The sequence below is a fragment of the Dendrobates tinctorius genome, unplaced genomic scaffold, assembly GCF_039654945.1.
Source record: "Dendrobates tinctorius isolate UK_male_01 unplaced genomic scaffold, ASM3965494v1 ptg000001l, whole genome shotgun sequence".
Taxonomy (NCBI): Eukaryota; Metazoa; Chordata; class Amphibia; order Anura; family Dendrobatidae; genus Dendrobates; species Dendrobates tinctorius.
In genome coordinates this window covers 20,423,371-20,444,726 of record NW_027361669.1, presented here as the reverse complement: position 1 = coordinate 20,444,726, position 21,356 = coordinate 20,423,371, and the positions used below count along the sequence as shown (strand labels likewise).

At 42.5% G+C, this 21,356-nt stretch overlaps 1 protein-coding gene across 2 annotated transcripts in view; it reads right to left on the bottom strand.

The window, feature by feature from the left end:
• The window catches only part of LOC141085171 (solute carrier family 22 member 4-like), a 121,412-nt gene extending 101,172 nt beyond the window's left edge, over nt 1-20,240 (bottom strand). For both annotated transcript variants that reach the window (XM_073570412.1, XM_073570497.1), the window contains exon 1: nt 19,726-20,240. In XM_073570412.1, coding sequence (XP_073426513.1) covers nt 19,726-20,118 — 393 coding nt within the window. In that variant the 5' untranslated portion in view covers nt 20,119-20,240. The remainder of the gene's footprint in view (nt 1-19,725) is intronic.
• Nucleotides 20,241-21,356: the final 1,116 nt, after the last annotated feature.

Genomic DNA, 21,356 nt, shown 5'->3' with positions numbered 1-21,356 from the left:
ATCCTTTGGGATTCCGCAGTTGCTGTGCCCATGCTGCGGATTTTACCGCTGCGGAATCGCATACCGGTAAAATCCGCAGCATGTTCATTATTCCTGCGGAATCTCGGCGATTCCGCTGCCATAGGATTGCATTGAAATGCTCACTTTATGGATGCGGCTATGCCGACCATGCGTAAAGTGAGCGCTTCATGTGCAGATGGTACCCAGTGTCTGGAGGAGAGGAGACTCTCCTCCATGCCCTGGGTACCATATCCCTGTAAAAAATAGAATTGAAATAAAAAATAGGGATATACTTACCGTCTGATGACCCCCGGAGTCCTTCCTGCCCTCAGCCACGCTGCCAGCATCTTCCGGTCCCAGGGATGCATTGCGCGAATCACCTGAGATGATGTCGTGGTCTCGCGAGCGTGACGTCATCTGGGGTGATTCTTGCAATGCATCCCTGGGACCGGAACGTACCGGGAGCGTCGCTGAGTAGATCGGGGCCATCAGAAGGTGAGAATAACCATATTTATTTTTTTTTTTTTTACATTCTTTCTTTTACTATTGATGCAGCATTGGCAGCATCAATAGTAAAAAGTTGCTCACACTTGTCAAGTGCTATGCTTGACAAGTGTGACCAACCTGTCAATCACCTTTCCAAGCAATGCTTCAAATCGCTTGGAAAAGCGCTAGCATTCTGCAAACTAAAAGCGCTTGCAAAACGCTTGTGTTTTGCGGGAAAACGCATGTGAATTCCGCATGCGTTTTACCCACACCAGGGACTTGCGAAAATGCTGCGGACATTTTCGCAGCATTTCTGCAACATGGTCACACAGCCTAAAGGCAACGTGTCACATCGAAAAAGGAGATGGTGTGACAAAAATACTCTGTGCAATCTACCAGCAACATGTTATAGCCATAGAAGCTGAATAGATTGATACAGTAGCTTTTTAGGAAAATATTCAGTATAATTTACTACTTATAATGGACTTGCGAGTCAAGGAGGCTGTCCTAATCCATGATTGACAACAATCGAGGTACGCACCCTGACAGAGGCAAGGCTGATCACTGTGTAAGACCACCTTCTTTGATTGCCAAGCACAGTATTAGCAAAGATCACAAATTACATTGAATCTGCTCAGCGCCTCCTGATCCCTAACGTAATGCTGGTAGACAGCATTTTCATGTTACAAACCTCTCTAAACACCTGGCAAAAGGGTTTCCCAAATGGTAGGAACACAAGGGTAGGAGTAGATCTTCTAGCCAATGGTAGGAATATCGATATCTTCACGCATTACATGTGGGAATTTCCTCTTAGCCATCAGAGAACAAAGGAAGAGATTGCATTTGTAATTTTTTGGGGAAAATAACAGGGATATCATAGTGCCCCGAAACTAAAAAGCATCACAAAATCCCTGGCAGTACCTGTCTGCATTCTTCACACTGACAGCAGGATGGACTGACAGGTTGGAGCCCAGCTATGCAGCAATTTGAAAATGACAGGTTCTCATCGGGTGCTCCCGGCCATGTCCCCTGGGGGTACAGCTCTGTTCTCATGGTGTCTATGGTCTAACAGGTTTGGCGCAGTGTCATCATTGCCTAGGTGGTACCTTGCTATTTTTTAAGTAGGAGGAAGACGTCTACAAAACAAGGAGACACGACACAATGTACATTTCATTAAGGCCAAGCCTGAAGCAGTTCAGTACAGATTATTACTATAGCTATAGCCTTAAAAGAAATGTGTCACAAGCCACCGACATATTGTTACCTCAAGTAAACCCCTTAAAGGGAATCTGTCACCCTTTTTTGAGATATCATATAATGATATCATTCAATTGTGTGTCACATAAGGATTCTCTTAGTACTTTTGCTTCCCCCTGACCCCGCACCTTTCATGCATAAATACCTTTTTTATATCGGTTCAGATGTATGTAAACTGCCGCTGTCCGGTCCGATGGGCGGGGCTTATTCACCTGCTCCCCCCCTCCCTGTCTTGCTCTACGCATTTCTTCTCATGTAGAGCAAGACGAAGGGGGGGAGCAGGTGAATATGCCCCGCCCATCAGACGGGACCGTGGCAGTTTACATACATCTGAACCGATATAAACAAGGCATTTATGCATGAAAGGTGCGGGGTTAGGGGGAAGCAAAAGTACTAAGAGAATCCTTATGTGACACACAATTGAATGATATCATTATATGATGTCTCAAAAAAGGGGTGACAGATTCCCTTTAATGACCGCGAGTTTTCATTTTTGCATTGTCATTTCTTCCTCTCCTTTCAAGAGCCATAACTTTTTTATAGCCGTACGAGGGCTTGTTTTTTGGCCGGATGAGATGTAATCTTAAATAACACTATTAATTTTAGTATATAAGGTACTGAAAAATGGCATAACATTTCAAATATGTTTAAAAACTGCAATTCTGTCATTGTTTTGGGGATTTTCTTAGGTTTCATTTTTGCGGTGCTCATTGTGTAGTAAATATAATCTGCCAATATGATTCTCTGTTAGTATGACTATGGTGATAACAAACATTTTTTTTACTATTTTTGTGGCTTAAAGTATCCACGCTGTACATGGTTCGGGCAGTATAAGTCAAGTGACAGGTTGCCTTTAACAAATCACATAAAACCACAATAACATAGTAATAGTAGATGAAGTAGTCGGTGTTTGGGAAACAAAAATAGATTCCCCAGAACTGATTCAGAGCCTAGGCATAATAAAGTGCACCATGAGAGAAATCCCCCCAAAAAAGCAGTAAGGTACCCGTGTCAAGTCATCACCCTGTACATACAATCTCAAATCACTGCTCTGAATCAGTTCCGGGGAATCTATTTTTGTTTCCCAAACATCGACTACTTCATCTACTATTACTATGTTATTGTGGTTTTATGTGATGATTAATAAAAAGATTATTGTTTTAATCTAACCCTTTCTGATGTTTATTCATATTGGGTAGAATGCTCTTCTTATGTGTGAATTCTGAAGTATGTTGAGAGTGGCCCATCCCCTTTGGGGATTATGGAAATTGCTGATTACCCATAGTATCGGTTATATTAAACTAATTGCCTTTAACAAATGCAGTTTTTCTTTTCTAAAGACTTGAAGTTAATTAATACGATTAAAATTAAATATCTCACATGGTTTCTGTAATGGGTTTACTGCGACAGAGAGGAGTCAGAAGACCGCAGCATCTGGTTTCTCCTATTCCTGCAGTGATGATTAGAAGCACTTCACCTTCATATAAAATTGTGTAAGTTTCTTTTAGCAGTGCAAGGGTTAACCTAGTCAGTTGAGAGCTCCTGGAAGCTTTCCTGCATTAAGGCTCTCAGCTGTGCACTGTTAGCCATTCCCATCTCCTATATAAGTCCTAATATAGGACTGCTCTGAGGGGTATACCTTGGCGTTGGTAGAGCGGCTTAGTACACATTTTTTGCAAAAAAACGTATCAACTAAATACCCTGTTTGTTATCATCTTTTTACTAGCACTTGCTGTTCATTGTTGGAATTTTTTTACAGCAGAGTATTTTTTCTCGTTTGTTGTACTGTTTCTCTGTGTTCCAGTCTCTTGGTGGTGTGAACACTGTCTTACAGACTTGTTCACTGTACGTGCATGGCCTATGCGTTCATTTTTATTCCTATATAATCTGGGTCCTGGGTGGCACTCATTGTCAGAGTTAGCTTTTGTTGGTGATTGTTATTGGAGAAGGCGTTTGGTGGATTTATCTGTGACTATTGCTAGGTTTTGCATGTGTTATAATTCCCTTTCTTTTCCTACTTTAGTTTAACCTCATCCAAAACTCACCAGTGTTCACCACTGTTACTTAGGTGTGTATATTTGTATGATTGGTATTTTCCTTTATCCCTGTTCGTATTACCTTGTTAGTCTACTTGGTGTATTACGGTACACTACTATTTCCCTCTTCCCTGGGTGGAGGAGGTGTACAGAGGAGGGAGGATACAGGAGCTGAGGCAAGGTACGTGGCCACAGCATCTTCACAATCAGAAGTAATCCAGGAAACAGGGCGAGACAAGGCGTCCCTAGCGTTAGGGAGAGGGATGGAGACCCTGGTCCCGGGGATACCTGATAACACAGCCGTGACAGTTTCTTTTAAGATCTCTCTTCTGACGCAAATCATAGCAACATGGTTAATGTTGAAAAAAGATAAATGTCCATCAAATTCAAAAGGAAGGGGAACATATACAATGAATGATCCTGTCTGCCCAAAAGCCAGTCTTTTCCCCGATTCCATTAGTTGACCCACTGGACCAAACATTCAGGAAAGAACTTTACACACTGACATGAGAAGAAGAGTCCATTATACCAAATGTTACAGTTAGCACTACACAAATACCCAGGGAACATTGTCCTGACACCCGTCAAACCAGATTTTTCTGTCTAATTGGCATATATTAAAGCATGATTCATCCATTCAAAGCCACATTTCCTCTACTCCATCCATTGCTGTCATTGTCTTAACAAAACAGAATCTGCGGGTAAAGGAAGCTGCTCACACAGGGCAGACATGTTCAAAAGAAATGTATTGGAAATCTGACATCCTACGTTCATCAGCCATATCACATCAAGGAGACTGGCCGCTCATGTCAAACACTCACCTTACTCCTAGTAGACCATGGGTACATGATTCTATCTCAAAATCATGTCACCATTGGAACCTATACGTGCACAGGGTTTCAATGACGTATGGCCAGAAGTCTCACTCCAAAAGAATTATCAGCTTAAGTGAATAACACTTATCTTAAGACAATGGCACATGCCATTATTACGCAATATAATGGCACATGCCATTATATTATGGCACATGCTTTATTACGCAGGAACTGAATAGTTCTTGAAGTTGTGTTGGAAATGGGGAAAAATGGACGTTCCAAGAGACTATAGAGTGGTTAACCAGGGACAGGAAAATAGACACACAAAGAGTGCCACCCAACTTAATTTGGCTGCAGACCAAGCCCACCACTTCATGGCAATGATGTTCTTTAGCGGCAGAGGTCTCTTTCAGCAGGGCAATACACCTGGCCATACTCCAAATATCGTGCAGTAATGATTCGAGGAAAGTGATAAAGCGCGCAAGGTGTTCACCTGACCTCCAAATTCTATAGATCGTATCTGATCAGACCATCTGGAAAAACAAGACTGATTCATGGAAAACCCTCTGGTAATTTACAGGATTTGCTGCCAAAGTCTTAGTGCCACATATTACAGGACACTTATGGGGTCTTAGGGAGTCCATTGCTCCATGGTTATAGCTGTTGGCACAAAGTACGCCTTCACTGAATTCTGCAGGTGCTTTTAATGTTACAGCTGATTGATGTTGGCCAGTGAAAAATTGGTAGTCACTAACCTGCTCAGGATAACCCTTCTGCTTCCAATATTGGTGTATGGTAGATGAGACTGAAATAGCTAGGCCTTTTCATTAGAAGAGGTGCATATACTGTGATTGCCAATTATTTTATTTTAGTTCCTTATGTGCTCATGTACTAATGTAAAAATTATATTTGTGGTAGTTAGATTTCTCATCAGCTGGCAAAGGATGCATGTCGTACGTTGGGTGCAGATGTGGTATGATCAGACACAGCCATTACACAGTACACAGCAGGGGCACATTTATAAGATTATCTCAGCACAGGAACATTTCATATAAACACATCCAATTGTGGAAATTATTATTAGTCCAAGATCTATTGATTAAAATGTTGACTAAAATAACATTTGTTCATGGATGGAAAAACCCTTTACGGTTCCCATTTCCGACATCTCTGTGCTCCCATGAAATGAAGCCAGATCATCATTTCTTTTATATGTTGTAATTCCATAGTATTACAGCATAAAAGATTAAAACATCAAACGATCACAGGTTCAATGTACAAAAAAGGTCCAATATCCCTAAGGGAAATAAAAAGTCTAGAGAAAACGAAGGGAAAAATATGTAAAAAAAAATCTGGTCTATGAAAATATAAAATGTATTCACCCGTATGGGTTAATGCTGTAAATAGAATAAGAGACAAAACGCAAGAACTACCTTTTTACAAATGCTGCACTAAAAAATGCAATAAAAAGCAGAATTCTCGTCAAGCAAAAAAAAATAAGCCCTCATTCGGCTGTCGAAGGAAAATAAAAGTTATGACTTTTGGAAGAAGAGGAGGGAAAAAAAAAAAAGTAAAAACAAATATAAAATCGTTCCAGTTGGGAAAAGGTTATAGTCCCTGTAAACAGTTTTATTACATTTTTCAGAATTTCTGATGAATTTTATTTTTAGATATTCACATATTTAAAAGGAACACGCAGAGTGACATTATAAAGCCAAAGGTGCAGAAATAATCTGGGGTTCCAGCCTAGATGTAATTGTTAGTGGGTCCCAGCCACGCCTTGCCGCACCTCTGGCTCCACAAAGCCATTGATGATTGCCATCTACGTCTGCTACAATGCCTCCAAGGCCTTGATGTAAATGACAGTACTCCTGTGAGGTAGACAGAGCAGTGTGCAGATGTGTTGTTCTGCTGATGGTCATACATGCAGTGATAGCCGTGCACTTGTAAGGGTAAGTTCACACTAGGTGTTTTTTCAGGGTTTTTTTGTTTTGTGCAGCAAAAACTGATCTCTTGGCAGGAACGAAGCTGCATAAAAAAGCAGGTTTTCCTTGGGTTATTTTTGCATTTGTCGCTGTGTTTTTTTGCGGTGTTTTGGTATGCTAGATTTGTCTTTTGTGCATGGCGGATAAAGTTTAGTGTTGAAAAAAAGTCCTATTCTATAGAATCAGGTTTTGGGACAAAAAACGCAGAAAAACCTAATACATGCATTTTATCAGAGTTTTTTTCACCACACTTTCAAGTCAATGGGTGAAAAAAGTGACATGTTCTATGTCCAAAAAAACATGAAAAACACAAAATCCTGATGACAAAAAAAACAATGTGTGTGCATGAGATTTCTGAAATCTCATAGGCTTTGCTGGTAATGTAAAAAGCAGCTGAAGATTAGCATAAAAAAAAAAACACAGCAAAAACACCCAGTGTAAACTTAGCCTGAAAAATGAAGATCCTTGTTTTTTGTAGCCCTTTGACAACCCCCATTATTTCTCATCCAATTTTCAGTGAGGGCCCTGTTTAATGATAGACGCCCATTTATTTATGGCTTATGTCTACATGTGGTGGTATTTTTCCAGTTAAAGGGAACTTGTCGCCAGGTTTTGCCTACATAATCCATGTTTACCACCTTCTAGTCCTCATTGTATAACAAGCGCCGTGGGAAATTTTTGTGCCGACGTCACATAGATGAAGTGAGTTCATTGGCCGTGAACTCGCAGGACCCTCAGACAGGAAATAGCAGTTCATAGGCAGACACTGAGCACACGGTGCTCAGCGTCTGTTGGATGACAGGCTGTATGGTCGCATCATGCATCCATGCAGTCTGCCATCTAGATGTAGCAGAGCTATACCCTTCGTGGGACAAATGGATTAGCAGCATCTCTGCGGAAAGGTTAGGAATTTAGTTTTTTTTTACCTCTTTTGCAGATAATGATGGAGTCGGTGGAATAGGCGAGGTTGTAAGTGTGGTTTAATTAAGAATGCTAAAGGAGTCTGTATTATTATTTCAATTAAAGGACTTTTTTCTGGGTGTCTGTGTTTTCTTACAATGTGACTATGGGGTTAGTAATTTGGGCGGCTAATTGACGCCTCTCCATTACTAACCCCGATGCTTGATGTCACCTGACAATACAAGTTGACATCAACCCCCCCCAACTATCACTCCACTTGCCACCACTACAGGGCAAATGGGAAGAGCGAGGCTAAGTGCCAGAATTAGCACATCCTTTTCTGGGGCGGCTGAGAGCTGATGTTGTTAGGCTTGGGAGGGCAGTATCCATTAATATCATTAATCCATTAATATCAACCTACAACTGTCTGCATAGCCTTTGCTGGTTATTAATTATTAGGGGACCCTAGGTCATTTTTTTTTAGGGTCCCCCATTTTAATAGCCAGTAAAGGATAAGTATACAGCTGTGAGCTGATATTAATAGCCTGGGAAGCTCCATGGGTATTACCACCTTCCCAGGCTATAAAAATCGGCGCCCAGCTGTCGGCTTTCCCTCTGTTGGTTACGAAAATTGGGCGGGTGTCCATGCCATTTTTTTCTGAAAAATAATCTTTTACTAATTAAATACATGTCCAGTAATTTGCACACACACACTGTACTAATTGTATTTGTCACTGACATCTATATATCTACCTATATTATTTGTATTTACTGTATGTAATCCATCTCTTCCTGTCGGCTCCTGCAGTGATTTTACAGTACACGGCACATGAATTGCTGGCTTTCCTTGTATCTATCTATGTAAGTAATATATATACATACATTATATATATATATATATATATATATATATATATATATATATATATATATATATATGTGTGTGTGTCACTGACATCTATATATCTATGTATTCTAAGTGTGTATATCTATTCTATTCTAACCTGTCATGTCACTCTGAGATTATACTGTACGCGGCACATGAATTGCCAGCTTTTATTCTATCTATCTAGAAGAATATTTCCTTTGAAAACTATGTGTAAATGGCTTAGGCTAGTTTCACACTAGCGCTTCACTGACCTGCGTCGGTCTGCGCACGGCCGCCGCTAAGCTCCGCCCCCGGCCGCGCCTCCTCCCGGCCGCTCCGTCTATGGGCGCATGACAAGGTAGGCAACCTGCGTACCCTATCTTTAGCATTGGGTATGCAGGCTGTGCACAGGTATGCGTTTGCCGGCGCATGCGTCCTTTTGACGGTGCGACGACCTGCGCCATACGCACTGTGTTGCATTTTGGTGCACCAGGCAAAAAGGACGCATGCGCCGGCAAACGCATACCTGCGCACGGCCTGCGTACCCAATGCTAACGACAGGGTACGCAGGTCGTATGCAGCGTCATGCGCCCATAGGCGGAGCGGCCGGGAGGAGGCTCGGCCAGGGTCGGAGCTTAGCGGCGGCCGTGCGCAGACCGAGGCAGGTCAGTGAAACACTAGTGTGAAACTAGCCTTAGAGAATTGTAAAAGTTCATGTTAAAATCACATTGCAGTCAGATAGCAATCGCACTGCATTCGGATGTAAATCGGATACTAGGTGTGAATAATTGGATTGTACTCGCATGAAAACTGCATGACATTCGCATGACACTTGCATTACACTCATCCGACTCTCCTGCATCAAAATCGGGCTGATTTTAAAATCGCCAGTGTGACTCCAGCCTACGAGCTCATACTCACTTGCGAGAGACTTGCACGATTCTCGTGCGAGTCTTTCGCATGAAAACCTGGTACAGCCGCCGGCACTGGGACCGGAGCGTGCGGCTGCATAGAAATACATGTAGCCGCACGCTCCGGTCCCAGTGCCGGCGGCTGTGCCAGGTTTTCATGCGAGAGACTCACACGAGAATCGTGTGAGTCTCTTGGAAGTGAGTATGAGCCCTAAGAGGCATTTTCGGTGGGCTTATATCAAGGGGTTACAAGAACACAACTAAAAAGGAATTTTTAGAACTGGAAAAAAATGTTTTTATTTTTCTTTTGCTTTTCTGCCTTTTTTATTCAGTTGTACCATTTCTCTTCGGTTTGGATTTATGCCTGAGAAGAGAACATGGTTAAAGAGCAGTTACTGGTTCTGTTTAAATTATCGTTAGCGACTTATGAGGTAATTAAGGGGTTAAACATGTTGCTTGACAATTGTGCCCTGTCCAATTTTCTAAGCTTGGTGGAGGATGAAGCCTGTGTTGGTGGGAGTACATACCATACATCCTGAAGATAAGAAATTTGCAGGGAGTAAGCTGCACATTTGTTACAAGCGCCATCAAGGTCAGACAGATGTTCAGATTCTGCTTTTACAGATTTTTGGCTTCTCACATGCAATGAATGCATTCATGTGTCACTGCCTACTAAAATAATTCTCTATACGCATGATTGAGCCATCTATGGGGGAGCGTCTACAGGTTTTCCCTTTTTCTTCCCATGAATAAATGATTTCCTATGTCCTATGAAGGACTAGTTGTACTGAACCAGTGTCCTTCTTAAAGTCAGCTGGATAACCAAAACCCCTTTCAATGTTTAATCTGAAGACTTCAAGATAACTAGGAATCCTCTTCTTAAGGTACTGTCACACTTAGCGATGCACCAGCGATCCCGACCAGCGATATGACGCGGTCAGTATCGCTGGTGCATCGCTAAAGCCCCCGTTACACACTGCGATATTGCTAGCGATATCGCTGCATGTGACACTTACCTCCGACCGGCTCCCCCGCTGCTTATCGCTGATCGCGCGAGAAGCTCCTGGATCATTCCTAGTCGGTCACTTCCTGCTGTGACGATGAGCGAGGCGTGGAGCCGGGCGGGAGGACGCAGGATCGCCTAGTGTGACAGGTAAGTAGCGACCCCCGTCCCCAGCGATGTCGCTAGTGAGATCTGCCTGTGTGGCAGCTCACTAGCGACCACCTAGCGATGCACCAGCGATCCTGACCGCGTCATATCGCTAGTCGGTATCGCTGGTGAGTCGCTAGGTGTAACGGTACCCTAAGTGGTCGCTAGTGAGCTGCCACACAGGCAGATCTCACCAGCGACATCGCTGGGGACAGGGGTCGCTACTTACCTGTCACACTAGGCGATCCTGACGTCCTCCCGCCAGCGTCCACGCTCGTCGCTCGTCTCTCCACAGGAAGCCCAGCAGGAAGCTGACGACGAGAAACGGGCCAGGACGTTCTCGCGCGATCAGCGATAATCAGCGGGGGAGCGGGTCGGAGGTAAGTATCAGACATAGCAATGTCGCTAGCAATATCGCTATAACGTCACAAAACCTGTGACGTTATAGCGATATTGCTAGCGATATCGCTTAGTGTGACAGGCCCTTTAGGGGAATGCTCTGACTGCTCTATGCAATGTTCAAGAAGTCATCAGATTAGTGAGATTACACAAGATTTCTTTAGAATTTTGAAGACCTGCTCAAATAAATATTTCATATTTTGTGGATTATAAAACGCACCTTGCTATAAATCACACTCCAGGTTAAGACAACAGAAAGTAGGAACATAGTTTGCTATTACTTAAAACTTCCCTGGCGGTGTAAAGATGAGGATAGCTCAATATCATTCATTTGAATGCATAAGGGTACAACAGAGAGGTAATAAATCTATTACTATTGTTCTCTGCAGAATGTGTATTATACACACATAGCTTTACTATGTATACACTCTGCAGTACACAACACAGCTGCATGCACATGTACATGCACACGCAGATCTGCTCTATATAAACACACCTCTGCTACATGCACACACTCACAGCTCTGCTACATAAATACAGCTTTGATACATACACACACAGTTCTGCTACATCAATATCCACACACATACACACACTCACATGGTATGTATTACAGGGGCTTCTCACAAAGTTAGAATATCATCAAAAAGTTAATTTATTTCAGTTCTTCGATATAAAAAGTGAATCTCATATATTACATAGAGTCATTACAAACAGAGTGATCCATTTCAAGTGTTTATTTCTGTTAATGTTGATGATTATGGCTTGCAGCCAATGAAAACCCAAAAGTCATTATCTCAGTAAATTAGAATACTTTATAACACCAGCTTGAAAAATGATTTTAAAATCCGAAATGTTGGCCTACTGAAATGTATGTTCAGTAAATGCACTCAGATCTTGGTCAGGGCTCCTTTTGCATCAATTACTGCATCAATGCAGTGTGGCATGGAGGTGATCAGCCTGTGGCACTGCTGAGGTGTTATGGAAGCCCAGGTTGCTTTGATAGCAGCCTTCAGCTCGTCTGCATTGTTGGGTCTGGTGTATCTCATCTTCTTCTTGACAATACCCCATAGATTCTCTATGGGGTTAGGTCAGGCAAGTTTTCTAGCCAATCAAGCACAGTGATACTGTTGTTTTTAAACCAGGTATTAGTACTTTTGGCAGTGTGGACAGGGGCCAAGTCCTGCTGGATAATGAAATTTCCATCTCCAAAAAGTTTTTCGGCAGAGGGAAGCATGAAGTGCTCTAAAATTTCCTGGTAGACAGCTGTGCTGACTTTGGTCTTGATAAAACACAGTGGACCTACACCAGTAGTTGACATGACTCCCCAAACCATCACTGACTGTGGTAACTTCACACTAGGCCTTGGACATTAGGGTCCAGAGTCTGAAGGTAGAGTGGAGAGGCACACAATCCAAGCTGCTTGAGGTCTAGTGTGAAGTTTCCACAGTCAGTGATGGTTTGGGTAGCCATGTCATCTGGAACACACCGAGACAGGAGGTGAGTATAGGTGAGTTGTCCTAGTAATGGACAACCTCTTTAACTTTCCTTCCATGTGCCGCTCATCAGCATTGCTGTCCTAACTGTTTTACAGAATTGACCACACTAGTGAACACTGCAAAATGGTTACACAGGACTGATTTTACACTGGCTCACAGGCTACCACTGGTCAGTGCACAGGGACAGCATACTGACCGAAAATATGGCTGAAATTGAAGTGGGACGAGTGTACACAACGTGAAGTACTTTTGGCCTGGATTCCACTTGGCTCCTCATTTCTTTCAGATTCTACATTCACTGACAATTGTGAAGCTGAAGGAAAGGCGAAGTTCACTCTTTTGGGCTGCTGAACCACTTTTTTGGGGGCTACTTTTTTCTTCAAAAATCCTTGGAATGGCTGCTCACTATCTGGTGTTTCAAGTTCACCTCAAATAAATGAATATTTGGTTAGTGCCATGAATTATCATTTCCACCTTCAGCTGGTCCTTACATTACATTTTAACACATGGCTAGTTTTCTGTGCTTTCATTTTTGTAGTCACTTTATCAAATCAGGTGCCAAGATGTTGTGCCCCAAATTTAACATACGGTACGTACGAGAAAAACTGACTGTTTTATCAGTGATTTATGTCAGAGTTTCATCCGGGTTTTATGAAAGTTTGGTACAAGTTGCATCAGTTTTTCTCGTATGTGAAAAAAAAGTTCCTCAACCTTCTAACAGTCCGTCAAAATTGGACTGCCCTCAGATCAAGGGCCCATAGAATTGCACTGACAATTTTAATCCAACACCCAGATCAAAATCGGTCATGTCTCCACAATTCTGCAGGATGTGTCACGTCAGTCAGCAAAAAAACCACAGACATGTCAAGAATCCTATTCACTAACACAGGGCTATCCGCAAAAAACATGGATGGAACTCACATGTGAAAAACGGATGTCTGAATTAGGCCTGAGGGCTCCCTCACACATCAGATTTTCACACACAAGTGCTATCCTTTTTTTTTCACGGATAGCACTCGTGCCAATCACAGTCTATGGGGCTGCTCACAGGGGAGATTTTTTTCCTCAGAATGAGAGGTCCGTGCAAAATCGCAGACACATGTCCAATATTTATTGGAGCGTAGGGTCAAATTCAGCAATGAAAGACTTTGGGTCCATGAAAAAAAAAATCAGACAGAACTCTAATGCCAAAAAATAACGTGAATAATTATCGGGAAACTGTTCCTAGGAATGCTTGTTTCTTGATAATTAGGCGAAGTAAAGAGGACATCAATCAGCAGTCCAACAAGTAAAACGCTCATTCATAGGGTGAAATGATCTTCTGGCTGGGCCGAAAAGTCAACTTTCTTGGCAGCACACTATCATGTGTAAAGTGGATCTGTGCTGCCGGGAACAGTAGCAGTCTATGCACAGATTGTACTTCTCAAGATCCCGCTGTGGTCATCTGAATCAGAAGTGTAAACAGTCTATAAGCCCCTTAATGACCGGGCCAATTTTTACAATTCTGACTACTGTCACTTTATGAAGTTATAACTCTGGAACGCTTCAAGGGATCCCACTGATTCTGGGAATGTTTTTTCGTGACCTATTGTCCTTCATGTTAGTGGTAAAATTTCTGCGTTATGACGCGTTTATTTATGAAAAAATGGAAATTTGCCAAAAATTTAGAAAATTTTGCAATTTTCAAATTTTTAATTTTTGTGCCCTTAAATCAGAGTCATATCGCACAAAATAGTTAATAAATAACATTTCCCACATGTCTACTTTACATCAGCACAATTTTGGAAACATCATTTTTTTGTTAGGAAGTTATAATGGTTAAAAGTTGACCAGCGATTTCTCATTTTTCCAACAAAATTTACAAAACCATATTTTTTAGGGACCACATCACATTTGAATTGAGTTTGGGTGGTCAATACAACAGAAAATACCCCAAAGTGACACCATTCTAAAAACTGCACCCCTCAAGGTGCCCAACACCATATTCAAGAAGTTTATTAACCCTTCAGGTGCTTCACGAGAACTAAGGCAATGTGGAAGGAAAAAATGAACATTTTACTTTTTTCACAAAAAATTTACTTTGGAACCAAACTTTTTCTATTTTCACAAGAGTATCAGGAGAAAATGGACCACAAAATTTGTTGTGTAATTTCTCTTGAGTACGCCAATACCACATATGTGAGGGAAATCCACGGTTTGCGCGCATTGCAAGGGCTCAGAAGGGAGGGAGCACCATTTGACTTTTTGAATGCAAAATTGGCTGTAATCAATGGCGGGAGCCATATCACGTTTGGAGACTTCTTGATGCACCTAAAAAAGTGGAAACCCCGTAATTCTAACTCCAACCCGAACACAGCCCTAACTCCAACCCTAACCCTATTGCCAACCCTAACCATAACCCTAACTACAACCCTAACCACAATCCTAACCCCAGCACAACCCTAACCCCAACCCAATGCTAGCTCTAGCCCCAACCCTAACCTAACCCTAGCCCAACCCTAACCTTGCCCCAACCCTAACCCTAGCCCCAACCCTAACCTAACCCTAGCTCTAACCCCAACTGTCACGATAATATGAATATGCTCATATCCTAAGTACACTTCAAGAACTTTCCACTGAATTTACTGAGACACACACACGCTTCCCTTCCCCCCAATTAGGTTTGTGTAAAGTCCACATGCTGCAGCAACGATCCTCCTTACAATTCCCCTCCTACACAAGCTGCAGCCCTCCTTCTCTACCTGCCAGCGTGTAATTCTTTCTCATCCCCCCCCCTCAGGAATGTGTGTGCAATTCCCCTCACCCCTCCCTCCTGCATACAGCTGGGAAACTGAAAGTAAAAAGTAGGAGCACATGGCAGCAGATCTCTTTGTTCCTTTAAACTGGTATATGATCACGCAGATTAGGACTGGAAGAAGGACAAATACATTTTTGGCATGTGCATCAGTAGAACCACCCACCGGTGAGTTTTTTAAGCTTTGACACCAGCAGAATCCAAGAAATGGATTTATACTTAACCGGGTCATACAGTCACTTCATGTTTAGACTCAAATGAATGCCAATTTCATACTAAGGAAAATGATGGTTCTGCCGCCACTCTACAAGCCTTGCAGCCCGAGCTATGATGGTGATCAGTTTTAGTAATTGTTGGACAAGGGGAGTACATTCCATAGCTGCCCACTCAGTGAGGTCATGAACATAGGGTATAAGATAATGAAACCCAATTAGGAAGGGGTCTTTTGCCCGATAATCCAGCTATGAGAGGCTGTGCATTGTGGCCTGATGAATTAGGATGGTTCCCCTCCCCCACCAACCATCTCCACATGGCGTGCCAGTAACTGAAACATGTAAGCTCATCTTTAATCCATCTTTATTTTGTAACTGCCTGTACATACTGTAATTGTCTCGCTTGTAACATCTTTTATATACTTTTTGTAAACACTGCCTATTTCTTTTAGGAGTAAAAGCTATATTATTTACTAGTTTTGTTTTCTTTGCTCTATTAACTTATTGCCATGTCCTCCGAACTAAATCAACGCTACTGATTGGGTTGGCTCCTGACCCGATATTAAGCATAAGAATTAGGAGCTGGTGGCAGCGAAGCGTTCTGGGCTTTTGGGAAGACTCTGACAGTGACGGACAGAGATTTATAAGTGTATTTCCCACCTGAGATTGGGAGTAGTTATATCGCCCTCACTGCAGCATGCCCAATAGTCGGTACACAGCAAGGCGGTCCTCCTGGCGACTCCTAGGTGTAGTTCCCTGACTGACCTGAGAGTAAGGGGGCACCAGAGAGCTGCAAGTTCCAAACCGGAACTGGAAATTGGGATATAATTAATCCCCTGACGAACTGGGGCAACCAAACTCCACCAGTTCATGACACCAACCCTAACCCTAGGCCAACCCTAAGGCCTGTTTCACACTTCAGTTTTTTCTGTCAGTTGAAATCCACCAAAATAGCAGAAAACAGATCCGCAGGCGGACTGACAGAAACGGGGGTCAGCGGATGTACGGATCCGCCGAAGGTAAAAATTTAAAGGAACCGCGCCTGGGGAAAAGAGGAGGGAGAGAGAGAGAGAGAGAGAATTTTGTCCAGCAGCCAGACAGAAACGCCGGTTAAATCGGCAAATAGCGGATCCGGACACGAAAAAAACGTTACATGCTCCATCTGGGCCGCTGAGCGGACGCCAAAATCTTGGCGGATCCGTACAAAAACGGATCAAACGGACGACCATCCATCAAGATCCGCCGATAATGCAGGTCTATGAGGAAAAAAACGGATCCGCCAAGAAAAATGGCGGATCCGTTTTTTTTTCCAAATCGGCGGAGCTTGACTGATGGTCACAAACGAAAGTGTGAAACAGGCCTAACCCTAATGAAAAAATGGAAATAAATACATTTTGTTTACTTTATTATTTTTACCTAACTTTTAGTGGCTGATAAAAGGGGGTTTGATTTACCATTTTTTTATTTTGATGACTGCAATAGGGTCTATCACAGTGATCAAAATGAACCAATAGGAGAAATCTCCTATTGTTGCCGGGTGCCAGCCGAAAGAAGACGCCGAGGGCCAGGGGACATCACAGGGGGATGCAGGAGGTGCCGGGGGGGGGCCATGGGGGACCCCATTTATCTCTCCTCTCATGCTAGATCATATCAGAGAGAGAAATAAAGAAATCGGACTTTTTTTTCTTTGTGGTCGCCATTATTCTGTGAGCCTGGAGAATTTCATATATACAGTATATATTAGTGTCATGTGAAATGTGGCAGTGATATTGTAGTGAAGAACACAGGGTAAGCTATAGGTTAGCCCTGTAGTCTAGTCCCAAACATTAACTGAATCCTACCCTATACATTCAGCTGACTACAGTTACTGTCCTAGAACAGTCAGTACTAAGCCTCTATACCTATTATACCCAGGAGGTGAAGCGCTGGACATTGCATGATGGCAGGGAGTTGGCACCATGCACATTACTAGGGACACTGACCGTAATACCATGACATGACGGGTTTCTCCCAGCAGCATCTCTGTCCTGCCACAACACAGGACGCAGCTTTATTCCATCACATTGCTGGTCGCCACCATTATTCTGGGACATTCGGACGCAGCTTTATTCCATCACATTGCTGGTCACCACCATTATACTGGGACATTCGGGCATTGCTGCCCTGTACAGAATGCCAGCCTTGTCCTCACACCGGGCAGACTCACTGTGACAGAGGCAGCTCACTTTACTGTCAGAGGTTTAGAATGGTTTTAACAAGGAATGTTCTGCCAGCATGTTATTACTAATCTAACTGTGCCCACTGCCCCAATACATGTAGTGTGCCAGGGGGGAGGGCACCAGGCAGAAGGAAACCGCACAGCAGACATGAAGACAGCAACATGCAGCCTATAGGAGATAGGAAGACTGGTAATAAACCGAGAGATGAGGAGACACAGCGATAACAGGAGAAGAGGTACTGATAGATACACAGATAGATACACAGATAGATAGATACACAGATAGATAGATACACAGATAGATAGATACACAGATAGATACACAGATAGATAGACACACAGATAGATAGATACACAGATAGATAGATACACAGATAGATACACAGATAGATACACAGATAGATAGATACACAGATAGATACACAGATAGATAGATACACAGATAGATACACAGATAGATACACAGATAGATAGATAGAAAGATAGATACACAGACAGATAGATACACAGATAGATAGATGCACAGATAATTAGATACACAGATAGATACATAGATAGATAGATACACAGATAGATACACAGATAGAAAGATACACAGATAGATAAATACAGATAGATACACAGATAGATAGATACACAGATAGATACACAGATAGATAGATACACAGACAGATACACAGACAGATAGATGCACAGATAGATACACAGATAGATACACAGATAGATACACAGATAGATAGATACACAGATAGATACACAGATAGATAGATAGATACACAGATAGACACACAGATAGATACACAGATAGATAGATACACAGATAGATAGATAGATACACAGATAGATACACAGATAGATACACAGATAGATACACAGATAGATAGATACACAGATAGATAGATAGATACACAGATAGACACACAGATAGATACACAGATAGATAGATAGATACACAGATAGATACACAGATAGATAGATACACAGATAGATACACAGATAGATACACAGATAGATAGATACACAGATAGATACACAGATAGATACACAGATAGATAGATAGATACACAGATAGATAGATAGACACACAGATAGATAGGTACACAGATAGATACACAGATAGAAAGACAGATAGATAGATACACAGATAGATACACAGATAGATACACAGATAGATAGATAGATAGATACACAGATAGACACACAGATAGATACACAGATAGATACACAGATAGATAGATAGATAGATAGATAGATAGATAGATAGATAGATACACAGATAGACACACAGATAGATACACAGATAGATAGACACACAGATAGATACACAGATAGATACACAGATAGATAGATAGATACAGAGATAGACACACAGATAGATACACAGATAGATACACAGATAGATAGATAGACACACAGATAGATACACAGATAGATACACAGATAGATAGATAGATACACAGATAGATACACAGATAGATAGATAGATAGATAGATAGATACACAGATAGACACACAGATAGATACACAGATAGATAGATAGATAGATAGATAGATAGATACACAGATAGACACACAGATAGATACACAGATAGATAGATACACAGATAGATAGATACACAGATAGATAGATAGATAGATAGATACACAGATAGATACACAGATAGATAGATAGACACACAGATAGATACACAGATAGATAGATAGATAGATAGATAGATAGATACACAGATAGACACACAGATAGATACACAGATAGATAGATACACAGATAGATAGATACACAGATAGATAGATAGATAGATAGATAGATACACAGATAGATACACAGATAGATAGATAGACACACAGATAGATACACAGATAGATAGATAGATAGATAGATAGATAGATACACAGATAGACACACAGATAGATACACAGATAGATAGATACACAGATAGATAGATACACAGATAGATACACAGATAGATAGATACACAGATAGATACACAGATAGATAGATAGATAGATACACAGATAGATACACAGAAAGATACACAGATAGATACACAGATAGATAGATAGATAGATACACAGATAGATACACAGAAAGACAATAGATAGAAAGAGACAGACATATAGATAGATAATGGGATAAATAGATCTAGAGATAGACACTAGATAATGTATCAGCCAGCGATGGGCCGGTGACTGACCTCGGTGACCACCGTGCTGTGGTACAGGTCCCGGGCATACTGCCAGCCGTCCACACACTTCTCCCTCTGGACGGCGCTGACATTGACGTCCACCCCGGGGAGCAGCCCCAGCGCCGAGTAGTTGGTCAGGGCGTCCAGCCGGTACCGCCAGCACCTGCTCTCCACCTGCCGCCCGTCCCGCTCCTCCAGGGGGATGCTCACATTCCGCCAAGCCTGGCTCAGGTTGGCACTGGCGGGCACCAGGCACCGGTGCTCGGGGATGCCAGCAAGGAACATGACAGACATTCCATTGAAGCCATTGGGGATAGTGCTGGCGCTGAGCAGGAAGAACACGGTCAGCTGGAAGGGTCCCCAGTCCCCCAGGAAAGCGGTGGCTTCATCATAGTCGCGCATGGCTGGCGTGGGCACTGGAGACAGAGGAGCAGCCGGACTCTCCTCATGCTGTTATGTTTAGTGCCCGCCCTCCGGCGAGAGGTAAAGGGCGGGGTCACACGGGGACAGGGACGCTCCGGCTCACTCACCGGAGAGAGAGCCATCCATACCGCCCGCGGCTCCCGACACCGACCTATCACCGCAGGGCCGTCTGCGCTCATTGCCTGCTCTCCGCCTCCTCAGGGTGGGCACAGATGGTACAGACACACACCCGCCTCTCCTCCAGTGACACAGCACATTCATCATTAACCCGGCGACAATACCGCCCCCTCCGGCGTCACCGTGCACTGCGATATGTGACTCTGCTCACTAGTGTATCACACTGTCACCCTGATGTATATACTGTGTAGTGTATCACACTGTCACCCTGATGTATATACTGTGTAGTATATCACACTGTCACCCTGATGTATATACTGTGTAGTGTAGTCACACTGTCACCCTGATGTATATAATGTGTAGTGTAGTCACACTGTCACCCTGATGTATATACTGTGTAGTGTATCACACTGTCACCCTGATGTATATAATGTGTGGTGTATCACACTGTCACCCTGATGTATATAATGTGGAGTGTATCACACTGTCACCCTGATGTATATACTGTGTAGTGTATCACACTGTCACCCTGATATATATAATGTGTGGTGTATCACACTGTCACCCTGATGTATATAATGTGGAGTGTATCACACTGTCACCCTGATGTATATAATGCGTGGTGTATCACACTGTCACCCTGATGTACAGTATATAATGTGTGGTGTATCACACTGTCACCCTGATGTATATAATGTGTAGTGTATCACACTGTCACCCTGATGTATATACTGTGTAGTGTATCACACTGTCACCCTGATGTATATAATGTGTGGTGTATCACACTGTCACCCTGATGTATATAATGTGTGGTGTATCACACTGTCACCCTGATGTATATAATGTGTAGTGTATCACACTGTCACCCTGATATATATAATGTGGAGTGTATCACACTGTCACCCTGATGTATATAATGTGTAGTGTATCACACTGTCACCCTGATGTATATAATGTGTGATGTATCACACTGTCACCCTGATGTATATAATGTGTGATGTATCACACTGTCACCCTGATGTATATAATGTGTAGTGTATCACACTGTCACCCTGATGTATATAATGTGTAGTGTATCACACTGTCACCCTGATGTATAT